The 21531-nt window shown below is 41.2% G+C and overlaps 1 protein-coding gene across 2 annotated transcripts in view; it reads left to right on the top strand.

Annotated features, from left to right (window-relative positions):
• The window catches only part of usp43a (ubiquitin specific peptidase 43a), a 395580-nt gene that overhangs the window by 92231 nt on the left and 281818 nt on the right, over nucleotides 1-21531 (top strand). For both annotated transcript variants that reach the window (XM_048610938.1, XM_048610939.1), the window contains exon 3: nucleotides 8694-8794. In XM_048610938.1, coding sequence (XP_048466895.1) covers nucleotides 8694-8794 — 101 coding nt within the window. The remainder of the gene's footprint in view (nucleotides 1-8693; nucleotides 8795-21531) is intronic.

Genomic DNA, 21531 nt, shown 5'->3' on the forward strand with positions numbered 1-21531 from the left:
CTTATGTGGCTTAATGTTATGTTTTTGTTTGATAATGTTCCTGTAAAGTGTTTTGATATTTTGATGCATTAAGGTGTTACAAATATCTCGTTTTACGATTGAACTGAAAAATGAAGATTAAAAAAAAGCCTTAGATTGGAAACTGAGTTTTTAAATTGCATGCTAAATTAAAACACCTGATTGGAGAAGGTGATGAACCTAGTGCAATTCAAAAAGATGGCCTATGTTTATTTAATAAAGTCAGAGTCAGAAGTGGAGAAACTTTATATAATGGGTGATACCCTCTCTGGGTTTCTTGGTGGAAGCATGATTTTTTTATGTTTTCTCAATAAAGGGCTTAAATTATTAATGTAAGCCCATAATAAACAGGACCAGGAGTAGATCCCTCTAGTCTGCCCTGCCGTTCATTAGGATCATAGCTGATCCTACATTCCTCCCATCCACTTGCCTGGCTTTTCCCTGTAACTCTCAGATTCCCCTACTAGTCAAGAATCTATCTATTTCAGCCAGAAATATACACAAGCACTATGCCCCCACGGCTCTCTGTGGCAAGGAATTCCAAAGGCACTCAACTTTCTAAGAGAAGAAATTCCTCCTCATCTCAGTCTTAAATTGTCACCCCTTTACTGTGAGGCACTGCCTCTTGTCCTAGATTCTGTCATGAGGGGAAACATCCTCCCAGCATTTCCCCTTTCAAGGCTCCTTAAGAATTGTGTATGTTTCAATAAGATCACCTCTTGTCCTTCTAAACTCCAGTGAGTACAGTCCAGACCTGTTCAGCCTTTGTTGTTAAAATAATCCCTGCATTCTGTGGATCATCCTCGTGAACATTTTCTGAACTGCTTCCAATCAAATAAAATCTTTTCATAAATAAAGGGACCAAAAGTGATCACAGTGCTCCAGATGTAGTGTCACCAGTACCTTTTACAGTTGCAGCAAGACTTCCCAATTTGTATTCTCCAATCCCCTTGAAATAAGGCCAACATTCCATTAGCCTTCCTGGTTACCACTGCACCTATGTGATAGCTTTCTGTGTTTTGTGCACAAGTACCTCCATGTTCCTTAGTGTCGTAGCTTTCCGCAGTTTTTCTCCATTTGAATAATAATCTGTTCATTTGTTCTTCCTTCTAAAATGAACAACTTTGCATTTTCCCATGTTATACATTTGGAAATTGGAGATAGTTAATTTAAATCTTTATCTGAGATGCCCCAGAATGCCAATGGAATACAGGAAGGGTGTCCTTTTGGTTTTGTATTTTATCTCGAAGTTTCTCGGGCAGCTCAACTCAGTGCAATGTGAAAGCTGCTTTAAGGCAGGCTGAAAGAGAATCTGCCTCCAGCAGAAAGCATCTGTAGACCACTTGCTGAGGAATACCAGAAACCAAGGATGTTTTTGGATTTGGAGTCTTGTTGAAATTTTCAGATTTTAAGTGTGTTGCAATATTTACTGCTGACTTAGTAGTAATTGCACCTGTTCTGATGAGTGCAGGTCAAAAAGCCTCAATTGCACATCTCTTTTCAATGTACTTAAGTTTTGTCCTACCAAACAACTATTTAAATGCACGTTTTTGTGGATGGAACAAAACAAGACCCTTTTTGCAATTAATACTTTACATAAGGCCTTTCTTTTTATTTTGTTAGTTAGATTGAGGGTGAGCAAAAATAATGGAGGAGAGTGTGACACCTAGAACAAATGTAGATCCAGTCAAATGCAGTATACATGTTACATTGGTGTATTATTGTGCCACAAGTTGAGTTTTCTTAATAGGGTATTGTGGAGACTAATATCTTCAGATTTTCCACTGCCTTTGGCACTGCAAGGTTCACGCTCCATGAGTTAACATTTCTGCATAAAGCAAAAGTGTGAAGAATGTTGTTTAGATTGTAGCTGGAATTATTCACAAAGGGATATACTGGATTATCATTGTACTAATTCCAAAAGCCTGTTAGACACACATTTTTGCCTCAGCTTCTCCTCGAGCACATGGTAAAGCACACAATAGGGGCATCTGTAATGTGCTGGTGTTGCTCGCTCTAGATTTTGTGATACCAGCGGCAAGACATGATGAGTTTTATGAATTTGTTCAGTTCAGCGGCCAGGAATAAACATAATAGATTCTCATTGACTGAAAGCCTCTGTGAATGGGACCAGCCCAGTGGAAACAGATAGCATTACAAAAGCAATTAATAACTTCACTTTTAGACCAGAGAGTAGGACTGTTGTTGTCATGCAATTTCGATGGCTTGATCAAGATGCATTTTTATTTGAAATATTTCTTGAAAATTAAAATACAGTAAACAAAATCTGACAACATGTTGTCTGAAACAAAAGTAACAGCATGCTGTCTGTGAGTTTTTAAAACGTTTGTGCTTTCACAAATGAATAATCTCCCATGATTCTGATCATTCAGAGTGTCAAGTTTCCTCTTGTGCTGTCTAAATGATATGTTTGCATTTTTACAGTTACTATTCAGTAGTCTCAAAGGTCAATATGAACAGTGTATTGACTTTTAAATATAGTGTTTCCCAATGGAGACTGTATTCATTCTGAATAAATAAATTCACACCAACATTTTGAACGATGTAAAAATAAAAATCCATCAGTGTGCAAGTGCTGCAGTTCTTCTATTCCTTAATCTGTGTGTGCACCATTGATTTGTCTTGGGCTACTGGCCATTACGGTTTTATTGAAGATGCTGGAAATTTAGCAGTACCTAATTGTCATAGAATCATGCAGCACAGGAGGAGAGCATTTGGCCTAAACCAGCTCTTTGGAAGAGCCACCTAATTAGCCTTACTCCCTGGCTCGTTTATTGTTGTTTTTTTTCCCTCCTCCAATACTTGTCCAGTTTTCTTTTGAATGTGACTAATTAATCTGCTTCTCCCATCCCCTCAGTAGTGAACTCCAGATCACAACAACTCAGTGTTCAAAAAAAGTGGTTTCCGCTGCATCTTTTGCCAATCACCGATACTCTGTTATCGGCAACAGTTCCTCCTAATTTACTTGGCCAAAATCATTCATGATCTTGAATACCTCCACTAAAATTGGTCCTACTCATCGTTTCTGCTCTAAGGAGAACAATGTCAGCTTCTCCAGTCTAATTCATAGTAATTTAGAGAATAGGAATAGGAGGGGGCCATTCGGTCCTTCTAGTCCTACTCTGCCATTCAGTACGATTGTGGCTAATCATCCAACTCAGCACTCTGTACCGGCTTTTTCTCCATACCCTTTGATCACTTTAGCTCTCAAAACTCTTGTCTAACTCTTTCTTGAAAACATTCAATGTTTTGGCCTCACCCTCTTGCTGTAGCAGAGAATTCCAGGCTGCCCAGTCTCTGGGTGAAGAAATTTCTCCTGCTCTCACTCGTAAATGGTCTAAACACATATCCTATTGACTGTGACCCCTGGTTCTGGACTCCCCAGTCATCATGAACATTCTTCCTGCACTTACCCTGTCTAATCCTATTGGAATGTTCCTGTGATTTCCCCCACCTCATTCTTCTAAACGCTATTAAATGTGATTCGAACCAATCCAGTTTCACTTTATACGTCCATCCTGTCATGCTAGGAATCAGTCTGTTAAACCTTGGTTATGTTCCCGCCATAGCCAGAGCACCCCTCCTCGGATAGGGAGTCTGAAACTGCACACAATGCTTCAGGTGTGGTGTCAACAAGTCCACATACAATTGCAGCAAGACATCCCTGCTCCTTTATTTGAATCCTTTTGCTGTGATTTGCCTTCTCCGCCACCTGCTGCTCCTGTTTGTACTTGAAGACCATGTCAAAATTGCGTTCGCTTAACATTTGTTATTGGGAAAATGTTAAAATCTATTACAAAGGATGGAATCGCAGAACATTTAGAAATACATAATTTGATCATACAGAGTCGGCATGGCTTCATGAAGGAAAAATTATGCCTGATAAATTTATTAGAATTCTTTTGAGGAGGTAACAAGCTGGATAGATAATGGGGAAGCAGTGGATGTACCTATATTTGGATTTACAGTAGTCTTTGATTTGCCACACATTAAGCTACTTAACAAGAACCCATGGTGTTGGAGGAAGTACATGCTTATGGATAGAAGACTAGCTGACGAATGAAAGGCAGACTTTGGATAAAGAGGCATTTTCAAGATGGTAAGCTGTATCTAGTAGACTGTCACAGGAATCATTGCTAGGGCCACAGTTGCTTATAGTATATAATAATGAATTGGATGAAGAAAGTAAATGTTCTATCACCAAGTTTGTGGATGATGCAAAAAATAGGTGGAAAGGCAACTAGTGAGGATAATGCAAATAGCCTGTAGAAAGAACATAGGCAGGTTAAATGAATGAGCAAAAACGTGGCAGATGGAATAAGATGTGAGGAAATTCAAGTTTCTGCACTTGGCAGGCAGAATAGAAAGGGGAGGACTCAGTGGTACTATCTGGACTGTTAACACAGAGACCCAGGTAATATTCTGGACCCAGGTTCGAATCCTGCGATGATAGATGGTGAAGTTTGAATTCAATAATAAAAAAAATCTGAAATTAAGAGTCTAATGATGACTGTGAATCCTTTGTCAAGTGTCACAAAATAAATCCATCTGTTTCACTAATGTCCTTTAGGGAAGGAACTCTGCCATCCTTACCTGGTCTGGCCTACATGTGATTCCAGACCCACAGCAATGTGGTTGACTTTTAACTGCCCTCTGGGCAATTGGGGATGGGCAATAATGCTGGCCTAACCAGTGATGCCGTCATCCCGTGAATGGGGAAAAAAATGACCTGAACATTATTTAATTAGGGAAAGACTGCATTATGTTTCAGCACAGAGGGATTTGAGGGTTCTAATGTGTGAATCACAAAAAGCTTATTGTCAAATTCAACAGTTAATGGTTAATGCCATTATTTCAAAGGGAATAGAGTGTGAAAGAGATCTTGTTTAAAATTATGCAAGGCACTTGTCAGACCCCACCTGGAATGTTGTGAACTGATGTGGGGCCCCTTATCTAAGGAAAGATATACTGGCATTGGAGGCAACCAGAGAATTTTGACTCGATTGAATATCTAGTTTGGAGGGATTGTTTTACGAAGAGAGGTGGAGTAGGCTGGGCTTGGTCTCATTGGAGTTTAGAAAAACGAGAGGAAACCTTATTGAAACGTAAGGTTCTTAATGGAAGCTTGACAAGGTAGATGCTGAGAGGCTATTGCCCTAATGGGAGAGTCTAGAACCAGAGGGCATAATCTGAGTAAGAGGCCACCTCTTTAAAACACAGACAAGGAGAAAACTTTTCCTCTGAGGATAGTTGGGGCTGGGTCATTAAATATATTCAAGGCTGAGATGGACAGATTTTTAATCAATAAGGGAATGGAGGATTATGGGCAATGGCAGAAAAGTGGAGTTGAAGACTGTCGGATCAGCCATGAGTGGATTATGCTTTGCCATTCATAGGCTGAATGGCCCATTTTTGCTCTTGAGTCTCAGTCAAATGTGTCTGCATACACTAATGTTTCTCTATTCCTGTACTCCTTTTTAAAATTGTATCATTTAGTTCACGTTGGCTCTCCTTTTTCTTTTTACCACAATGTGACTCTGGTCACCCTTCTGTATTAAATTTTCATTAACAGTGTCCACCCATTTCACCTGTCTATGTCCTCCTAAAATCAGTCATCAGTCTGTTATTATTCTCACCATTATTTCTGGCATCTCCAGGATTTGTATCATCTGCAAGCTTTGCAAATATGCCCTGTTCACACAAGTGCAGTTCTTTTATATCTATCAAGCAGAACAGTAATCTTAATGCTGACTCTTGGTGAACATCACTATTGCCCCTCTTGAGGCAAAAAAGTAGTTTTCCACCAGTGTTCGTTGTTTACTGTCCCTTAGCCAAGTTTATATCTTGATCATAACTGTTTAATCAATGGCTTTAAATTGGCTCACAAGTCTATTAGAATCCAAAACCTTAGAGTGGAAGCGGGCCATTTGGCCCATCGAGTCCACACCGACCCTCCAAATGGCATACCACACAGGCCAATCCCCTACTCTATCCCTGTAACCCTGTATTTTCCATGGCTAACCCACCTAGCCTACATATCCCTGGACTCTACAGGGCAATTTCCCATGGCCAGTGCACCTAACCTGCACATCTTTGGACTGTGGGATGAAACAGGAGCGCCCGGAGGAAACCCATACGGACACGGGGAGAGTGTGCAACTCCATACAGAGAGCTGCCCGAGGATGCAGTCGAACCCGGGTCCCTGGCACTGTGAGGCAGCGGTGTTAACCATTGAGCCACTGTGCTCCCCTCATTATGTAGTACTTTGTCTAAAAAGCCTAATGAAACCCACAAACTAGTTGAACCCATGAGTGGTGCTTGTAGTGAGATCCACACAATATGGCACATGGCTGAGTAATGTCTGTCCTGTAGTCTTAATGGTGGACTGATCACCTTAAACTCAGCCAATGAGCTGATTGCTTGGCTCTGTGGATATGCATTTGCTAAAAAAAATCAAATGCTTTTTGAAAGTTCATATACACATCAAACACATGACCTTTTCATTAATTCATTTGGATGTTTTTCAAAGGGAATCCCATCAATGCTAGAGAATAAGAAGAGGTGCGGGAACGGCACTGGTGTATCTGCCCCAATTCTTGTATTGTATGGCTTTGAGGTAACCATTTATTTCAACCCTTAAATCTTACCAAAAATAAGTTGCCGCTTCATTTGTATATCACACTGAAAAGAAAGAGTGTCTGATTTTCCTGCCTAGGCCAGGATTGGGTTCACTGCTCCTTTGTGCATTAGAAATGGGTCTAGGCATTGTACTGATTGTAACAGGGTTAGCTGGGGGATCTCATGGAATATGAGTTCCCTGATTGGACCAGGTTAACGGGCCCAATCTGGGAGCCCTGGCTGACAGATATATGCTACAGTGTCAGACATCCTGCTCACTCTGAGAGCTGGCTCTGAAGAAGCCAGACCAGTGTCAAGTACTATGCACATTTTAAAAAGGGTGACTTAGTGATGGGCTACCAGCCTCTGGAGTTATTTCAGGCATATTGGAAGCTTCGTTAATCATGAGGCTCTTTAAGGTTCCCAGGCCTTTTAAAAATTATTTTGTTTTTAATATATTTTTGATGTAGCTCTTTTATTTCATAATAGTATCTGGACTTCAAAAGAAAAATCATTGAGCATAAAGTGCTTTAGGACACCTTCAGGCAGTGATGAGTTGTTATATAAATGCAAGTTAGGGGTTTCTGAGATATTGCCATTTATTGAAGATTTATTTTTCATTCTCTGCAAATCTATACTTATGTGAGACCAATAGAAGCTGTATATTGCCCATGAATTCACTGAAAATGGATAGTATTTCAAATCCTTTCAAGATTGCAAATCAGAAAGAAGTTTAAAGATGAATTATGATATACGTGTTCATAAAACTCAGTGAGTTGTAAGTTTCTTTGATTTGGAAGCTAATCTCAAACTAGGAATGAACATTGGTTTTGAAAGCAGAATGTTGGATGGTTGATTTGATGTGGTGTGAAAATATTCACCCATTAGAGTGCCTTAATCCACCCCGATCTTGTCAGCTGTGGCAATTAAGCTGCTTCAGCCAAATGTCAATAGCAACCATTTCAGATTTGAGCCATGTGCTTTAGGCATGCTTGGAGCCAATTGTGCTGTAAGCCTTTTTCTTGCTACATGCACTATTCTCTGGAAGGTTGGCATAGGCATGTTGCCTGGGGAGCCACTTCATGAAGCATTTACACTGGCTCACTGCTGACACCATCCATCTGGATGATGAATCATTCTTTGTCTTCTATGTCAATGTTTCTGCATCAACAATTAGTTTTATAACTAGGTTTTGGCAGCCATTTGTATCACACTTTGAGAAGACTACTTATCGTATAAAGTAGTAGCATCCCTTTAATATTGTATTTTTTTCTCCCGCAGTGTACAGCTCCATTTGTAGACCTCATCATGATTTTGCAATGAGGACTGACCCTGGGGAATCTCTTTGCTAGAAACCAGAGTATGGCCCTTTGCGCAGTTGATTTACTTTCTCTTCACCTGCCTTTCTTTTTGTTCTTTTATTCCTTGGACTTCCAGTCCTAATGTTTAAACTCCCCAGTCCCCACTCTCTGTCCAACCATTCATAATGAGATGTTGGGGTTGATGAAATATTTCTGGTCAGTCTAACGGCACCAGGAAAACAAGGTCCAGGAGAATCTTGTACTTTTAGAATAACAAATGGTTTCAAAACAGAAGGAAGCCATTCAGCCCATCATGTTTTCGACAGCTCGGCCAGAGCACCTTGTCTAACCTCTCTGTAACTGTGCCGATGTTTTTCTTTTCAGGTGAGTATTCACAGTTCCCTTCTGGAAGTGTGACTCCGTCTCAAAGTGCACTCAAGTTCCTAACCATTCTCACTGTAAAATTTACAACAAACCATTTGAAGAGTCTGTTGACCAAGTGCAAAAGCAGCTCAACTGTTTGATTCCAGGGGAAATATGTTCTGCCGGTGAATGTGTGATCACAATTAGAGGCATTTCAACTGCCATTTAATTCAAGCCATATCAGAAAGTCCTTTGATTGTAAGGCCAAGAGCAATGTCGGATATTCTCCTAAGGAGTGAAATCCCTCAATGATCTTTTAATGTGAATATATCTTCAACATTTGTCATTGACGATGTTCATTCTTTTTTCCAGCCTTCCAATGTCGGGGGTGAAACTTGTGCAGGAAGCCAGCAAAACTCTCAGCAGGTTGGAATTCAGAGTTTTGTTCAAGAACTTTTTCAAGCACAATACAGGTACCTATGATGAGTACTGTTTAAAGATAGCACTACATTGAACTTCAGCCCCACAGGAAAAGTGCAAAGAATCATTTGAAGGTTTCTATATCGTACTCCCACAATACACAATGATTAGCCGGTAACTGAGAGTTTGGAAAGTGACATGGCATTTTCTCTCTCTGCTAAGCTCTCCAAAGATATAATTAGGGTATTTAAGGGACTTTTAGATCAGCACATGAATATGCAAGGAATGGAGGGATATGGACCAAGGGCAGGCAGAAGGGATTAGTTTCATTGGCATCATGTTCGGCACAACATCATGGGTCAAAGGACCTGTTCCTGTGCTGTACTGTTCTATGTTCCAAGCTACTCCATTGCTGTCACTGATTGGAGTCTAATACCCTTAATGCATAAAAGTCTGAAATACTATCTGGAACTACAAACCCTGGGAATCTGTGTATAATGGAGACAACTCTAGCCAGTTATGAGGTTTCCCAGGATCTTGTGTCTCAGTATTGGTGTTTAGTTTGGTTTGAAATTACGGCTCTTGCTGTTTCATTATGGAGCTGTTCTGCTGCACTGTCCATTCATGATGTTACTGGCGTAGCTAATTGGGGATGTTTCCAGACACGTCTTAGTGTCACTGCGATTTTGTTCAATAGGTTGGGCTGGTGCTTTGAACATTGGTTCTTTTTTTAGTGCCAATTCAGATTAGCAGCCACTTGCTGAGGAATAATGTCTGTTCAGATTGTTGAGAAAAAGGGACCAGGAAACTGTGCTTCAGTGAATATCAGCTAAATTGTTAATGCAAGGAGCAAAGACAGTTCCTCAGTCAGCAGAACAAAGTAAGGAGGTGAAATATCTTCTTTGAGTTTATTGAGGATATGAAGAAGACACTTTACTGTACAAAGCAATCAGGAACACAGCAGTAAACAAAGTAATTTCCCAATGATCTCTACCCCCTCCAGCCCAGGAGATCACAATGTATTGCTTACAATACCCATTTCATTCTTTTACTTCAGGACATTGTGTGTTTACAAGAATTTGAAAATGTGACACAATCCCTTTTAGCCCAAGTTTTAAAAGTAGTTTATCCCCATAATTGTTCCTGCTAATCTTGTTGCCAAATCAGAGGTAATGTGGAAACCTGTAGATCAACATTATTTTTAGGAGCAGCTTTTAAAAGGGAGGAAGAAATGAGGCAACAGTACTCTATCACTTACGAGATGTGCTGGCTTTGTTTTGGCTGACTGGTGCTCACTCTTAAGCATTCCTTCAGAAAGCTAGGATAATTAAATCCTCCAGCAGAATGGAAGGCTTGCTGCGAAAAGAAATAGTGGATTTGTGTGACAGAAACATTAAACTTGCTTTATGCTGTAATACATTTATTGGAACAAAATGGATATTGAAAATGAGACTTTGTATTAAGTTAATGATAGTGTCTAATTACAGTTCTGTCATGTGCCATGGGGTGTTTTAATATTACATATAAATGGAAGTTGTTGTTTAATCAATGCCTGAAGGATTTCACATATTTGAGGAGTTTCCTGTGAGCTATAATTTTAAAAAGGCCATTGTGAAAAAATCTTAACTTCCCTCTCTTTCTCCTTGAGTTGCTTTGTGGGTGAGGTTGAAACCCTGTCTGCATGTGAAGGATCTTTCCGTTCACTTTGTGTTCCTTTAGAATTTTAATGACATGTCTCTGGTTATCAGACTGGCTAAGGTTAAACTTCAAGGCACAGGAGTAATTTCATCAGCAAGTGCTCCTTGTGTCATGATGTGGAAAGAGAGAAAATGGACAATGAATTAGAGAACCCAGAAGAGTCATTGTATTGTTTTATATTCTGAGGTAGAGAGGGGTCTGTTCCAATGAAGGATACTATTTGAAATTAAAGGATGTACAATCCACCTGCAACGTTTCTCCTCCTGTTGCTTTCTCTGCCTTCATTGTATCCAAGTAATCTGAGGGTCCTTGTGCCAAGTTGCAAAATCTGTCTCAGAAAACTGGGCTTGCAGTGGACAAAGTATTACTTCAATTCAGTGACAAATTCAATAATTGAATGCTTAGTTCCTTTGAAAATCAATCTGTCTGTGTTCAGAAAGCATGTTTCATTTCCAATTAGATTCTGACATTTATTTCGAATTATATAAAAGTAATCCTTTCAATATGATTGAACTAAAGATTTTTTACATGGATGTAATGCCTTAATTTACCATTGGAATCATCTTAACAGCTCATAGGGTTCTCGTGCACAAATGATTCATTTTCTTTATCTGAGAGGCAGATGTTGAAACTGGTGTCTTCACAAACGTAGCACAGCTTATGGTTGAATGTCATGTAGTTGTGTTTGTGTTTCAGGCAAAAACTAAGCTCACAAAAGAAAGTTTAGTCTGATCCATATCCTTCTAAAAACCCTTAGTGAATTGTGCTAATTACTGCCAAACAATCCCTCTGATATGAAGAATTAACTCTTTCAAATCTTGCTCATGTTCAGTAGTACTAAGCATTGCTGAGCAAAGTGCTCTTGAAGCTTTTCATCTTGCTCTCTTCAGGGCAGATGCACAAATACCAAATCTCAAAGGGAGCACAACGTACATGTCATGAGAAAAGGCTGCTGATTGGATGGCAAATGGAGTCTTCTGGAGGTGTTGCCAAGGAGAGCTGTTAATCCCTAAGCTTTTGTTTGAATTCAAAAAAGGCATGGTGGGCTTCGGAGTGCAGTTGGTTGGGAGAGCTAGTCAGTCAAGGGAGTAGTCATGACTAGTTAAGGAGCTAGTCAGGTAACCGGAGGATTGACTGATCAGAGGTTAGTCAGATGGTTAGCTGTGTGGAGATAGTCAGGGGCCAGGGCAGTGACTGGGTCAGGAGGCACTGGTCAGGGGGTGCTAGTCATGAGAGCCTGGAGTAGCAAGGGAATGCCAATCATAAGTTTCAAATTACTGTGAAATACACAAGTAGGTCTGCACACCACGATTTGTGTAAAACCCTGAGATGCAGTTTTTGTTGCATCTCCTTTCTCTGATGAACATAGGTGGTGTAGTGGACAGCAAAGAAGGTTACCTCAGAGTATAACGGGATCTTGATCAGATAGTCCAGTGGGCTGAGGAGAGGCAGATGGAGTTTAATTTTGACAGATGTGAGGTGCTGCATTTTGGGAAGGTAAATCAGGGCAGGACTTAAACACTTAATGGTAAAGTCCTGGGGAGTGTTGCTGAACAAAGAGACCTTGGAGTGGAGGTTTATAATTCCTTGAAAGTGCAGTTGCAGGGAAATAGTTTAGTGAAAAAGGCATTTAGTGTGCTTGCCTTTATTGGTCAGTGCATTGAGTATAGGAGTTGGGATATCATGTTGCAGCTGTACAGGACATTGGTTTGGCCACTTTTGGAATACAGTTGCATACAATTCTGGTCTCCCTGTTATAGGAAGGATGTTGTGAAACTAGAAAGGCTTCAGAAAAGATTGACATGGATGTTGCCAGGGTTGGAGGGTTTGAGCTATAGGGAGAGGCTGAATAGGCTGGGGCTATTTTCCCTGGAGCATCGGAGGCTGATGGATGATCTTATAGAGGTTTATAAAATCATGAGGGGCATGGAAAGGGTGAATAGCCAAGGTCTTTCCCCTGGAGTGGGAGAGTCCAAAACTAGAGGGCATAGCTTTAAGGTGAGAGGGGAAAGATATAAAAGGGACCTAAGGGACAGTTTTTTCACACAGAGGGTGGTGCTTATTTGGAAAGAGCTGCTGGAGGAAGTAGTGGCGGCTGGTACAATTACAACATTTCAAAGGCATCTGGATAGGTACATGAATAAGAAAAGTTTGGAGGGATATGGGCCAAATGCTGGCAAATGAGACTAGGTTTACATAGGATATCTGGTCAGCATGGATGAGTTGGACCCAAGGGTCTGTTTCTGTACTGTATATCTCAATGTCTATGACTCTGACAACCTGAAGACTGAAAATTTGAACCAGTGTTTTTATTTACACAGCCTGGGAAATGTAGTATTTCCATTTCTTGCCTTATTATCCACACAGGCCCCAACGAGTTCAGGACAGTTGTTTCATGCAACATCATTAGAACCAGCTCAGGTCTACAGAAATGAGAAATCAAATCTTTGATATAATTGTGTTAATTTCATTTGGACCAGAAGATTTGGAAGTTTGAGAGAGCATCACAATGAGATGACTTTGCTGCTCTGTAGTATGGTTTGATTAAGTCAGAAATGACTTCTCAATCCTGCGTGACTAATCAGAATCAAAGGCCGAAAGTTCCGAGACCAGTAATCGCAGTTGAATTGCCCCTCCACTCCGTTTCTCTTATTCTTCCTGAGAGCTCTGTATTTGTCATCTGGACTGCTAAATCAAGCCTATTAACAGACCTGGAGTGTAGCTGTTCAGGGAGTCTTCCAATGCAATGTTGGATCAGTGTTGGAGGCCAGTGGGCCACTAAGTTGTATCAAACTGCTACAAAGTCCAGAGAAAGGAATGAAACAGAATGAACCGTCCGCATCGACCTAGACACTGGAAATGACAATGACAAACACAACTGCTGAAATAAAAGCAGAAGGTTCTGATGAAACTCAGCAGGTCTAGCAGCCTATGCGGAGGGGAAAAGCAGTAAATGTTTCAAATCCAGAATGACTCCTATTTGGATGTCTGTTCAAAAGTCATTGCTACCCACACCTGCAGGTTTGTGAAAGGTTGGGAGAACCGTCCCAGAGACTCCAGATCATATCATACAACGTCTCAGATGGCACAATAACCATCCCTGGGTATGTGCTGTCCTGCCAGCAGTGTTATAGCATCTGCAAGGAGTTGCCCAGGGAGCCCTCAAAATTGACTCTTGACCCCATGGAGTCTCATGGCATAAAGTCAAACAGGAGCAAGGAAAGCTCCTGCTCGTAAACATGATAATGTAAACTATTCCATGTTGGATTACACTTGCAGCACTGAATGTGGCAAATGCTCAGAATGTTCTCTGAGGTGGGGGACTTCAATGTCCACCACCAAGAGTCGTTAGTAATGTCACTGCTGACTGAGCTGGTCCAGCCCTAAAGAATGTAGCTATTTGACTCGGTCTGCGGCAGGTGGTGAGGGGAAGATCGAATTGACCGTGACTTCACCGGTCTACTTGCTAAAGATGCATCTGTCTATGACAACATCAGTAAGGGTGATGGCTGCAAAATCCTTGGAGAGACAAAGTTCCATTGACTTCAAACAGGGCTATTAACTGCTGGCTGAACGTGCTGTGAAATGAAGTCTTTCTTTTAATCCATCTTCGGCCAGAAGTGTCGTGTGGATGAAACATTTTTGCTTCCTCCAGAGGTGCCCATCATCACAGATGACAGCCTTAAACCAATTTGATTCATTCTATTTAGTATTTGAAAATTGCCCAGGTATGTCCTGTGCACAAAAGGAAGGACAAATCCAATGTGGGTGGCACGGTGGCTCAGTGGCACGGTGGCATTGCTGCCTCACAGCGCCAGGGACCCAGGTTTGAACTTAGGTTCAGTTCCAGCCTCGGGCGACTGTCTGTGTGGAGTTTGCACATTCTCCCCGTGTCTGCGAGGGTTTCCTCTGGGTGCTCCGGTTTCCTCCCACAGTCCAAAGATGTGCAGGCTGGGTGGATTAGCCATGGGGAATGCAAGGTTACAGGGATAGGGTGGGTCTGGATGGAATGCCCTTTGGAGGGTCACTATAGAGCTTGATGGGCCATATGGCCCCTTTCTGCACAGTAGGGATTCTATGAACCCAGCCAATTACTGGCCTATCAGTCTACTCTTAATCATCAGCAAAGTGATGGAAAGGGGCATAGATAGGGTGAATAGCCAAGGTCTGTTTCTTAGGGTGGAAGAATCCAAAACTAGAGGGCATAGGTTTATGGTTACAGGGGAAAGATTTAGAAAGGACCTGAGGGGCAACGTTTTCAAGCAGAAGGTGGCGAATGTATGGAACGAACTACCAAAAGAAGTAGTTGTGGCTGGTACAATTACAACATTTAAAAGGCATCTGGATGGGTACAGGAATAGGAAGGATTTAGAGGGATATGAGCAAATGCTTGTAAATGGGACTAGGTCAGATTGGGATGTCTGATTGGCCTGGATGAGTTGGACCAGAGGGTCTATTTTCATGCTTTATGACTCTACCTCAACTCCAGGACATCTCTGCAGGAGTTCCTCAGGGTAGAGTCCTTGGCCCACCCATCTTCAGCTGCTTCATCAATGAACTTTCCTCCATCATAAGGTCAGAAATGAGGCTGTTTGCTGATGACTGTATAATGTTCGGCATTATTTGTGACTCCTCAGGTACTGAAACAGTCAATGTCTATGTGCAGCAAACACTTTGCCAATATCTAGGCTTGGCTTGATAAATAGAAATTAATATTTGCATCTCACAGATGCCCAGCAATGCCTATCTCCATCAAAATAGAACGTAACCATCACCCCTTGACAAATGATATCTCCCCTCCCCCTACCGCATCCCAAAACCAGCCCAGCTTGTCCCCGCCTCCCTAACCTGTTCTTCCTCACACCTATCCCCTCCTCCCACCTCAAGCCACACCCCCATTTCCTACCTACTAACCTCATCCCGCCCCCTTGACCTGTCCGTCCTCCCTGGACTGACCTATCTCCTCCCTACCTCCCCACCTACACTCACCTTTACTGGCTCCATCCCCGCCTCTTTGACCTGTCTGTTTCCTCTCCACCTATCTTCTCCTCTATCCATCTTCTATCCCCCTCCCCCTCTCTCCCTATTTATTTCAGAACCCCCTTCCCCTTCCCCATTTCTGATGAAGGGTCTAGGCCCGAAACGTCAGCCTTCCTGCTCCTATGATGCTGCTTGGCCTGCTGTGTTCATCCAGCTCTACACCTTGTTATCTCAGATTCTCCAGCATCTGCAGTTCCTACTATCTCCACTACCTTAAAAGTCCTGATTGAGCAGCTTACTCTTCTGATTGGGTAATACAGTGGCTGTAATCTGCTACAGGGCAGCAGTTACCCAAAAGGACACGAATAATCTCTTCCCTACACTTGACACATTGATGACTGCTTTGCTTTGATGTGCAGAGAATTCAAGATTAATAAAAGAATATGTTAGTGCTCAGTGGATGCAGACATTCTTATTGAACTTTACAGGAACAAAAATGCTCCCTGAAATCTTCATTCTACCTACAACACTTTTTTCTTTCAGACCCCTAGGGGGTTTAATAAAGTCTTATATAGAGTCGTAGATCATGGAAACAGACCCTTCGGTCCAACCAGCCCGTGCAGAACATAATCCCAAACAAAACTAGCCAGATCTGCCTGCTCCTGGCCAATATTCCTCCAATCTTTCCTATTCATGTACTTATCCAAATGTCTTTTAAACATTGTAATTGTACCCACATCCACCACTTTGTCTGGAAGTTCATTCCACACGCGAACCACCCTCTGTGTAAACAAAAAACAATTGCCCCTCATGTCTTTTTTAAATCTCCCTCCTCTCACGTTAAAAATGTGCTCCCTAGTCTTGAAATCCCCCATCCTTGGGAAAAGACAACTATCATTAACTCTATCTATACTCCTCATGTACAAGACTTTGGGATCTGATGAGCTGAATTTCACATTTTCAATTTAATTATTTCAGTTCGCACAACCTGATGTTCCAGCTTATTAGCTAATTGTTAAATATAATAAAAGAGATTTTTGTAAAAAAAACTATGCAATGTTTGAAATTCATTATCACAAAGATACCTATCTTTGAACAGATCACCTGTATCCTTTAATCCTTAATCTGCCAATGTGTGCCTGCTTCTCTCATCTCTAAATTCTACTTTAGTGGTCAGCCCCAGTAAATTATTGCTGCACTTTAGCAGTTTTGGGATGAAGTTCCATCAAGCTCTTTCATGTTTAGGAAGCCTTCCTACATTTTATAGTGACTACTGTGACATTATCTATTGTTTTATGTTCTCCGAGCTTTTCTGCACACACTGAAACAGCCCCAGATTTTCTGAAGTAACCTGAAAACGACCATCAGGAGCCCAAAAGAAAAATTGAAAGAAAACACATATTAGCGTAGGGCAAATGAAATACGGAATTCAGAGATCTAATGAATAGACAGAGACCTGATGACTCAGGTGAGCCGCACAAACTATTTTGTGGACCCCTAGAGGTCCTTTCTTTCATTTCTTTGTAGGATGTGGGTGTTGCTGGCAAGGGCAGCATTTGTTGCCTGTCCCTCCCTGCCCTAGCAAAAGAGGTGGCAAGCTGCCTTCTGGAATTGTGCAATCCATGGGGATTAAGAACCCACAATGGTGCCGTTCGGAAAGGATTCTGACCCAGTGACGGTAAGAGAACAGCAATGTAGATGTAAATCAGGGTTGTGTATGACTTGCAGGGGAATTTGGTGGTAATGATCCCATGCATTACCCCTTTACCTTTCTTGATAGTTGAGACTGCTGGGTTTGATGGATACAGTCAACAGAGCCTTGGTGAGTTTTGCAGTGCATCTTATACACTGCTACCGCTGTCTGCCGATGGTAGACATGTGCTGACCAAGCAGACTGCTTTCTCCTGGATGCTGTCGAGCTTCTTGACTGTTGCTATAGCTGCATTCATTGAGGCAAGTAGAGAAGACAAAACACTGTTCAGAACAGGAGAGGATATAAGCCAAACAAAGAACTCACTGCTGCAAAACTGCATAAAGGCAACTAAAAAAAAGAAAGCATGTCTGCAAATCCTTCCAATTGCACAAAACCTCCATGACAGTCTTTTTAAAAAAGCAGTGAATGAGTTACAGGCTACAGTCATTGTTGTGTCACTACTTAGTGATTTATTGTTCTCACCTGCTTTTTTTTCCACCTGTTTTGGTGGCGTGGGCACATAGTTACCTATTCTTCTCGCTCTCCTGAGATGGGAGGAGAGGGCAGGATGGGTGGGAGAAGAGAAGAGGGAAATACTAAAACTCTTTCTGGACAATTAACTAATTGTTCATGGTGTATGGAAACCATTCCCTTTATTTAATTTGTGTAATCAATGATAGAAATGAATTGGAAGTTGCTACTGGGAATGAGATAGTGAAGGAATGTCACTTTTCCTCTTTGCAAGCAAACTGCCCAACGTTACCCTGATGAAGTGCTAGCTTGTTTGTTTAAGATAACCTTCTTTTCAGTTTGATTCTTTCTGTCAGGCTAATTGATGAATATTGAAGGTTACAGTTTTGTTTATGCATTCAGTTTACTTAAACCCCCATGAGGATAACCAGTTTACTGTGGCTGGCTAATCTGAAAATGTCATCTCTGAAAGTGTGGCCTTTTTACAACATCAGTGGAAATAGATATCGATAAAAACAAATGCTGGAGATCACTCACAGTGGGTCAGACAGCATCTGTGGAGCGAGAGCAAGCTAACGTTTCGAGTCTGGATGACTCTTAATCAGATGAAGATGAGTGATGAAGAGTTATCCAGACTCAACGTTAGCTTGCTCTCTCTCCATGATGCTTTCTGACCCACTGCAATCTGCAGCATTTGTTGTTTTCAGTAGAGATTCCAGCATCTGCAGTAATTTGCTCCTATCAGTGGAAATAGGTCTTTGCAATAGTTGTTCTTAATGAATCTGCTGGTGTTACCTATGATTACCATAAATACCAACAGAATGGAAAATGAATTTAAATCTTAAAATGAGTTAATTATCACTGAACTAAGTCAAACCCACCCCTCCTCATTCAGGGCCTTGGGACATTTTATTGCTACGAGGGTACTATAAAACTGACAGGCCTTCTGAATGCACTGTGTTTTTAGGTTACCTCTAACCAGTTTAATAGATGCACATAAATGTTTTTATTTGGCTTGTATACACTTTTACAGCAGTTTTGTCTTTTCCCCTTCTCTGGTGGGAACTGCTTGCTTCTGCTCCTTCTAGGCCCATGAAAATAAAATAAGATCATTGCAGCTGTTTTCTGCATTCCCAGCAATGATCCTGTGTAAGGGCTGCTAGCGGTGCTCCTAACCCTTTACAAATCAGTGGTGTGTATGGAGCAAACTGTGTGTACTTGTAGTTCAAAATCACAATCTGATTCTTATACACATCTTAGTATCATGATTTGCATATTGCTGATACATGCTTTGGCCATTTATCTCTGGACTTTCCAAGGTGACAGGACTTCTATGGTCAATGAAAACTGGCTGGTACGTGACAATGAATCCAATTTCCAGCCACTGCCTTCTGGACCATGCCTGGCAGAGACCTTTCAAATTGGACTTGCAATGACTTAAGTTGCACTTGGTGCTTCAATAAGGGTTGTGAAAATGCAGTGTGTCTCTTGTTGACCTTAAAATCATTTGCCTGATCTTAAAACTCCCCACAGTTGGAACTATAGAGCTGTCAATTATTAACATGCCTTTAAGTGCAAGTTGCTATCCCATAGTCATTATGTTTTTGAAAGCTGTCAAGTAACAAAATCTGAAGCCATCTTTTTTTCAAGTAATTTCATCAGGGCCACGTCTAAATGGTTTTGCATATCTCTCACTACCACACCAATGTTTTAGAAATATATCTTGCTTCAGCATTATATTGTGGATTACTCTGGGGTCCCTTTTATCCCATTTTAGGATGACAGATGTCAGATTCAGGTCAAATTGACTTTGGGAACTCCTGAAGCTGTGCTGGATAAAGCATACCCTTTTCTGCGCTTTGTTTCCTCATATTTCTAAAGGAGCAGATTCATCTGCAGTTTATCCCCAAAGCTGAGCTATGGCTTTCTCTCTCATCTGTTTAAGGTAGAAGAAGAAATGTTGAATTTGCTAGAAATGGTTCATAGGTATTGCATAGACATGCCGTCAGAATTCACAACATCGCAATTTTGGAACTCTGCCTGTGTGACTACCTTTCCTGCATCTGTGACCCACACCAGCCAGAGGCAAGTAATGAATTGAATCTATAAGACCCCCTATAAGGATGCATTTGCTTCAAAAGTATGTAGCAAAAAAGAATATCTGTGGTTCGATCTTGACTTCTGTTGAATGATTTAACCTCTGTTGGAGTAGCAGTTGAGGCAAGAGAACTGCCTGCTTAATTCATGGTCCAAACAGGGGGGAATTCACCATGTTTTTCCATTCCTGATGGTTATTAAATGACCCTGCTGAAAAGTACATGTGTCTGTGTGTGTTTGTGTATTTTTATGTTTGTATATTTACATGCACAGATACAGAAGGAAACATGTACACATGCACACTAATGCATACGCACAATAATACAAACACAAGGATGCATACACACAAAATCTGGCTCTTGCTCCACGCAAATCTCCCACTGATCTTCATCTAGCCCCATCAATATATCCTTCTATTCCTTTATCTCTCATGTTTATATAACTTCTGCTTAACTGCATCTAATAGTCTCTGTTATTTCTTAAGGAAATGAGTTTCACATTCTAACCACTATTTCTGGGTGAAAAATCTCCTGCTTTCCCTGGATGAATTATTAGTAACTATATCGTACATTGTAGTCCCTTATTCTAGTCTCACTTGCAAGTGAACCATAATTTCTGCATTTCTCCTATTAAACCTTTTCATAATCTTCAAAACCTTCATCAGGCCACTCCTCAGCTTTCACTCCCCTTGAGGATAAACGTCAAGCTTGTTCAGTCTTTCCTCCTAGAAATTGCTTGCATGGACAGAATTGGGTTCAGCTATGACCCAGTCCCCATTGCTCAGCCAACCTCTTCACATCCATTGTCTACTTTCATGCATAAACTATCACTATGTCAGGAACTGTGGGAGACCAGTTGCCTGAGGGACAAAAGTCAAGGTGAAGCTGTTGGTGAGCTATAACTCTGCACCATTACAGTTCCAGCTAGGATGTTTGTGTAAACAATGAATCTTGTCACCTGGATGTTTGGAAATGGAAATTAGGAGTTCTGATTATACTTTGATTTTGTCCACTTGGACCCTATAGAACAGTGTTCTAATGATTTCATTGAAGGATAGTGGGAAAGCAAACCAAACTTGATGGTATGGAACTAAATCAATGCTGGAGATATAATTATTAACCTAAATGTTTCAATGGTCCAATCATTTCAGGTTTGAGAGTTAATTTAGATCATCTGCAATCATGGGCTCTGGAAATTCTTGAAGAATTTGGATTCCTTCGGTATTAGCTTCAGCACTTGTTAATATTAATTGAGTAAGTGTCAAAGAATAGCAAAAAACTGTGCTCGTAACAACATTTGCATTTTTTAAGAAGTCTTGTCTTCTAATTAGTACCTGTTCAGATCCCCTGTCTTTGATTTTTGGAGGACAAACTGGTTGCTTTGTCCAAAGTAGAGCAGTTAGCTTTGAAACCAAGCAATCAAGTGTAGCTGTTCTCATCAGTTCTCTGCCCATCCTGCCCACTTTTGATCTGCTGGTTAACCATTTGCATTTGGCCTGGATTGCTCTTCCAGATCAGATACTACCTCCCAAAGTGTAGATCCTACCTCAGAGTCAGAAAGCGGTAGGTTCAAGTCTTACATTTGGGCTGGAGTATAAAATCTAAGCAGACGCTCCAGTGCACATTGCTCTCTTCGGTGGATGTAAAACGTACCAAGGCATTTTTGTCAAAGAAGAGCAGGGAAGTTATCCCTGGTGTCCTGGCCAATATATATCCGCTAATTAACATCACAAAAAAAAATTCTTAAAATCTTTGATAGTAAGAACTGCTGATGCTAGAGTCAGAGATAACACAGTGTGGAGCTGGAGGAACACAGCAGGCCAGGCAGCATCAGAGGAACAGGAAAGCTGAC

This window comes from Rhincodon typus, chromosome 23 (assembly GCF_021869965.1).
Source record: "Rhincodon typus isolate 14 chromosome 23, sRhiTyp1.1, whole genome shotgun sequence".
In the NCBI taxonomy this organism is placed as follows: domain Eukaryota; kingdom Metazoa; phylum Chordata; class Chondrichthyes; order Orectolobiformes; family Rhincodontidae; genus Rhincodon; species Rhincodon typus.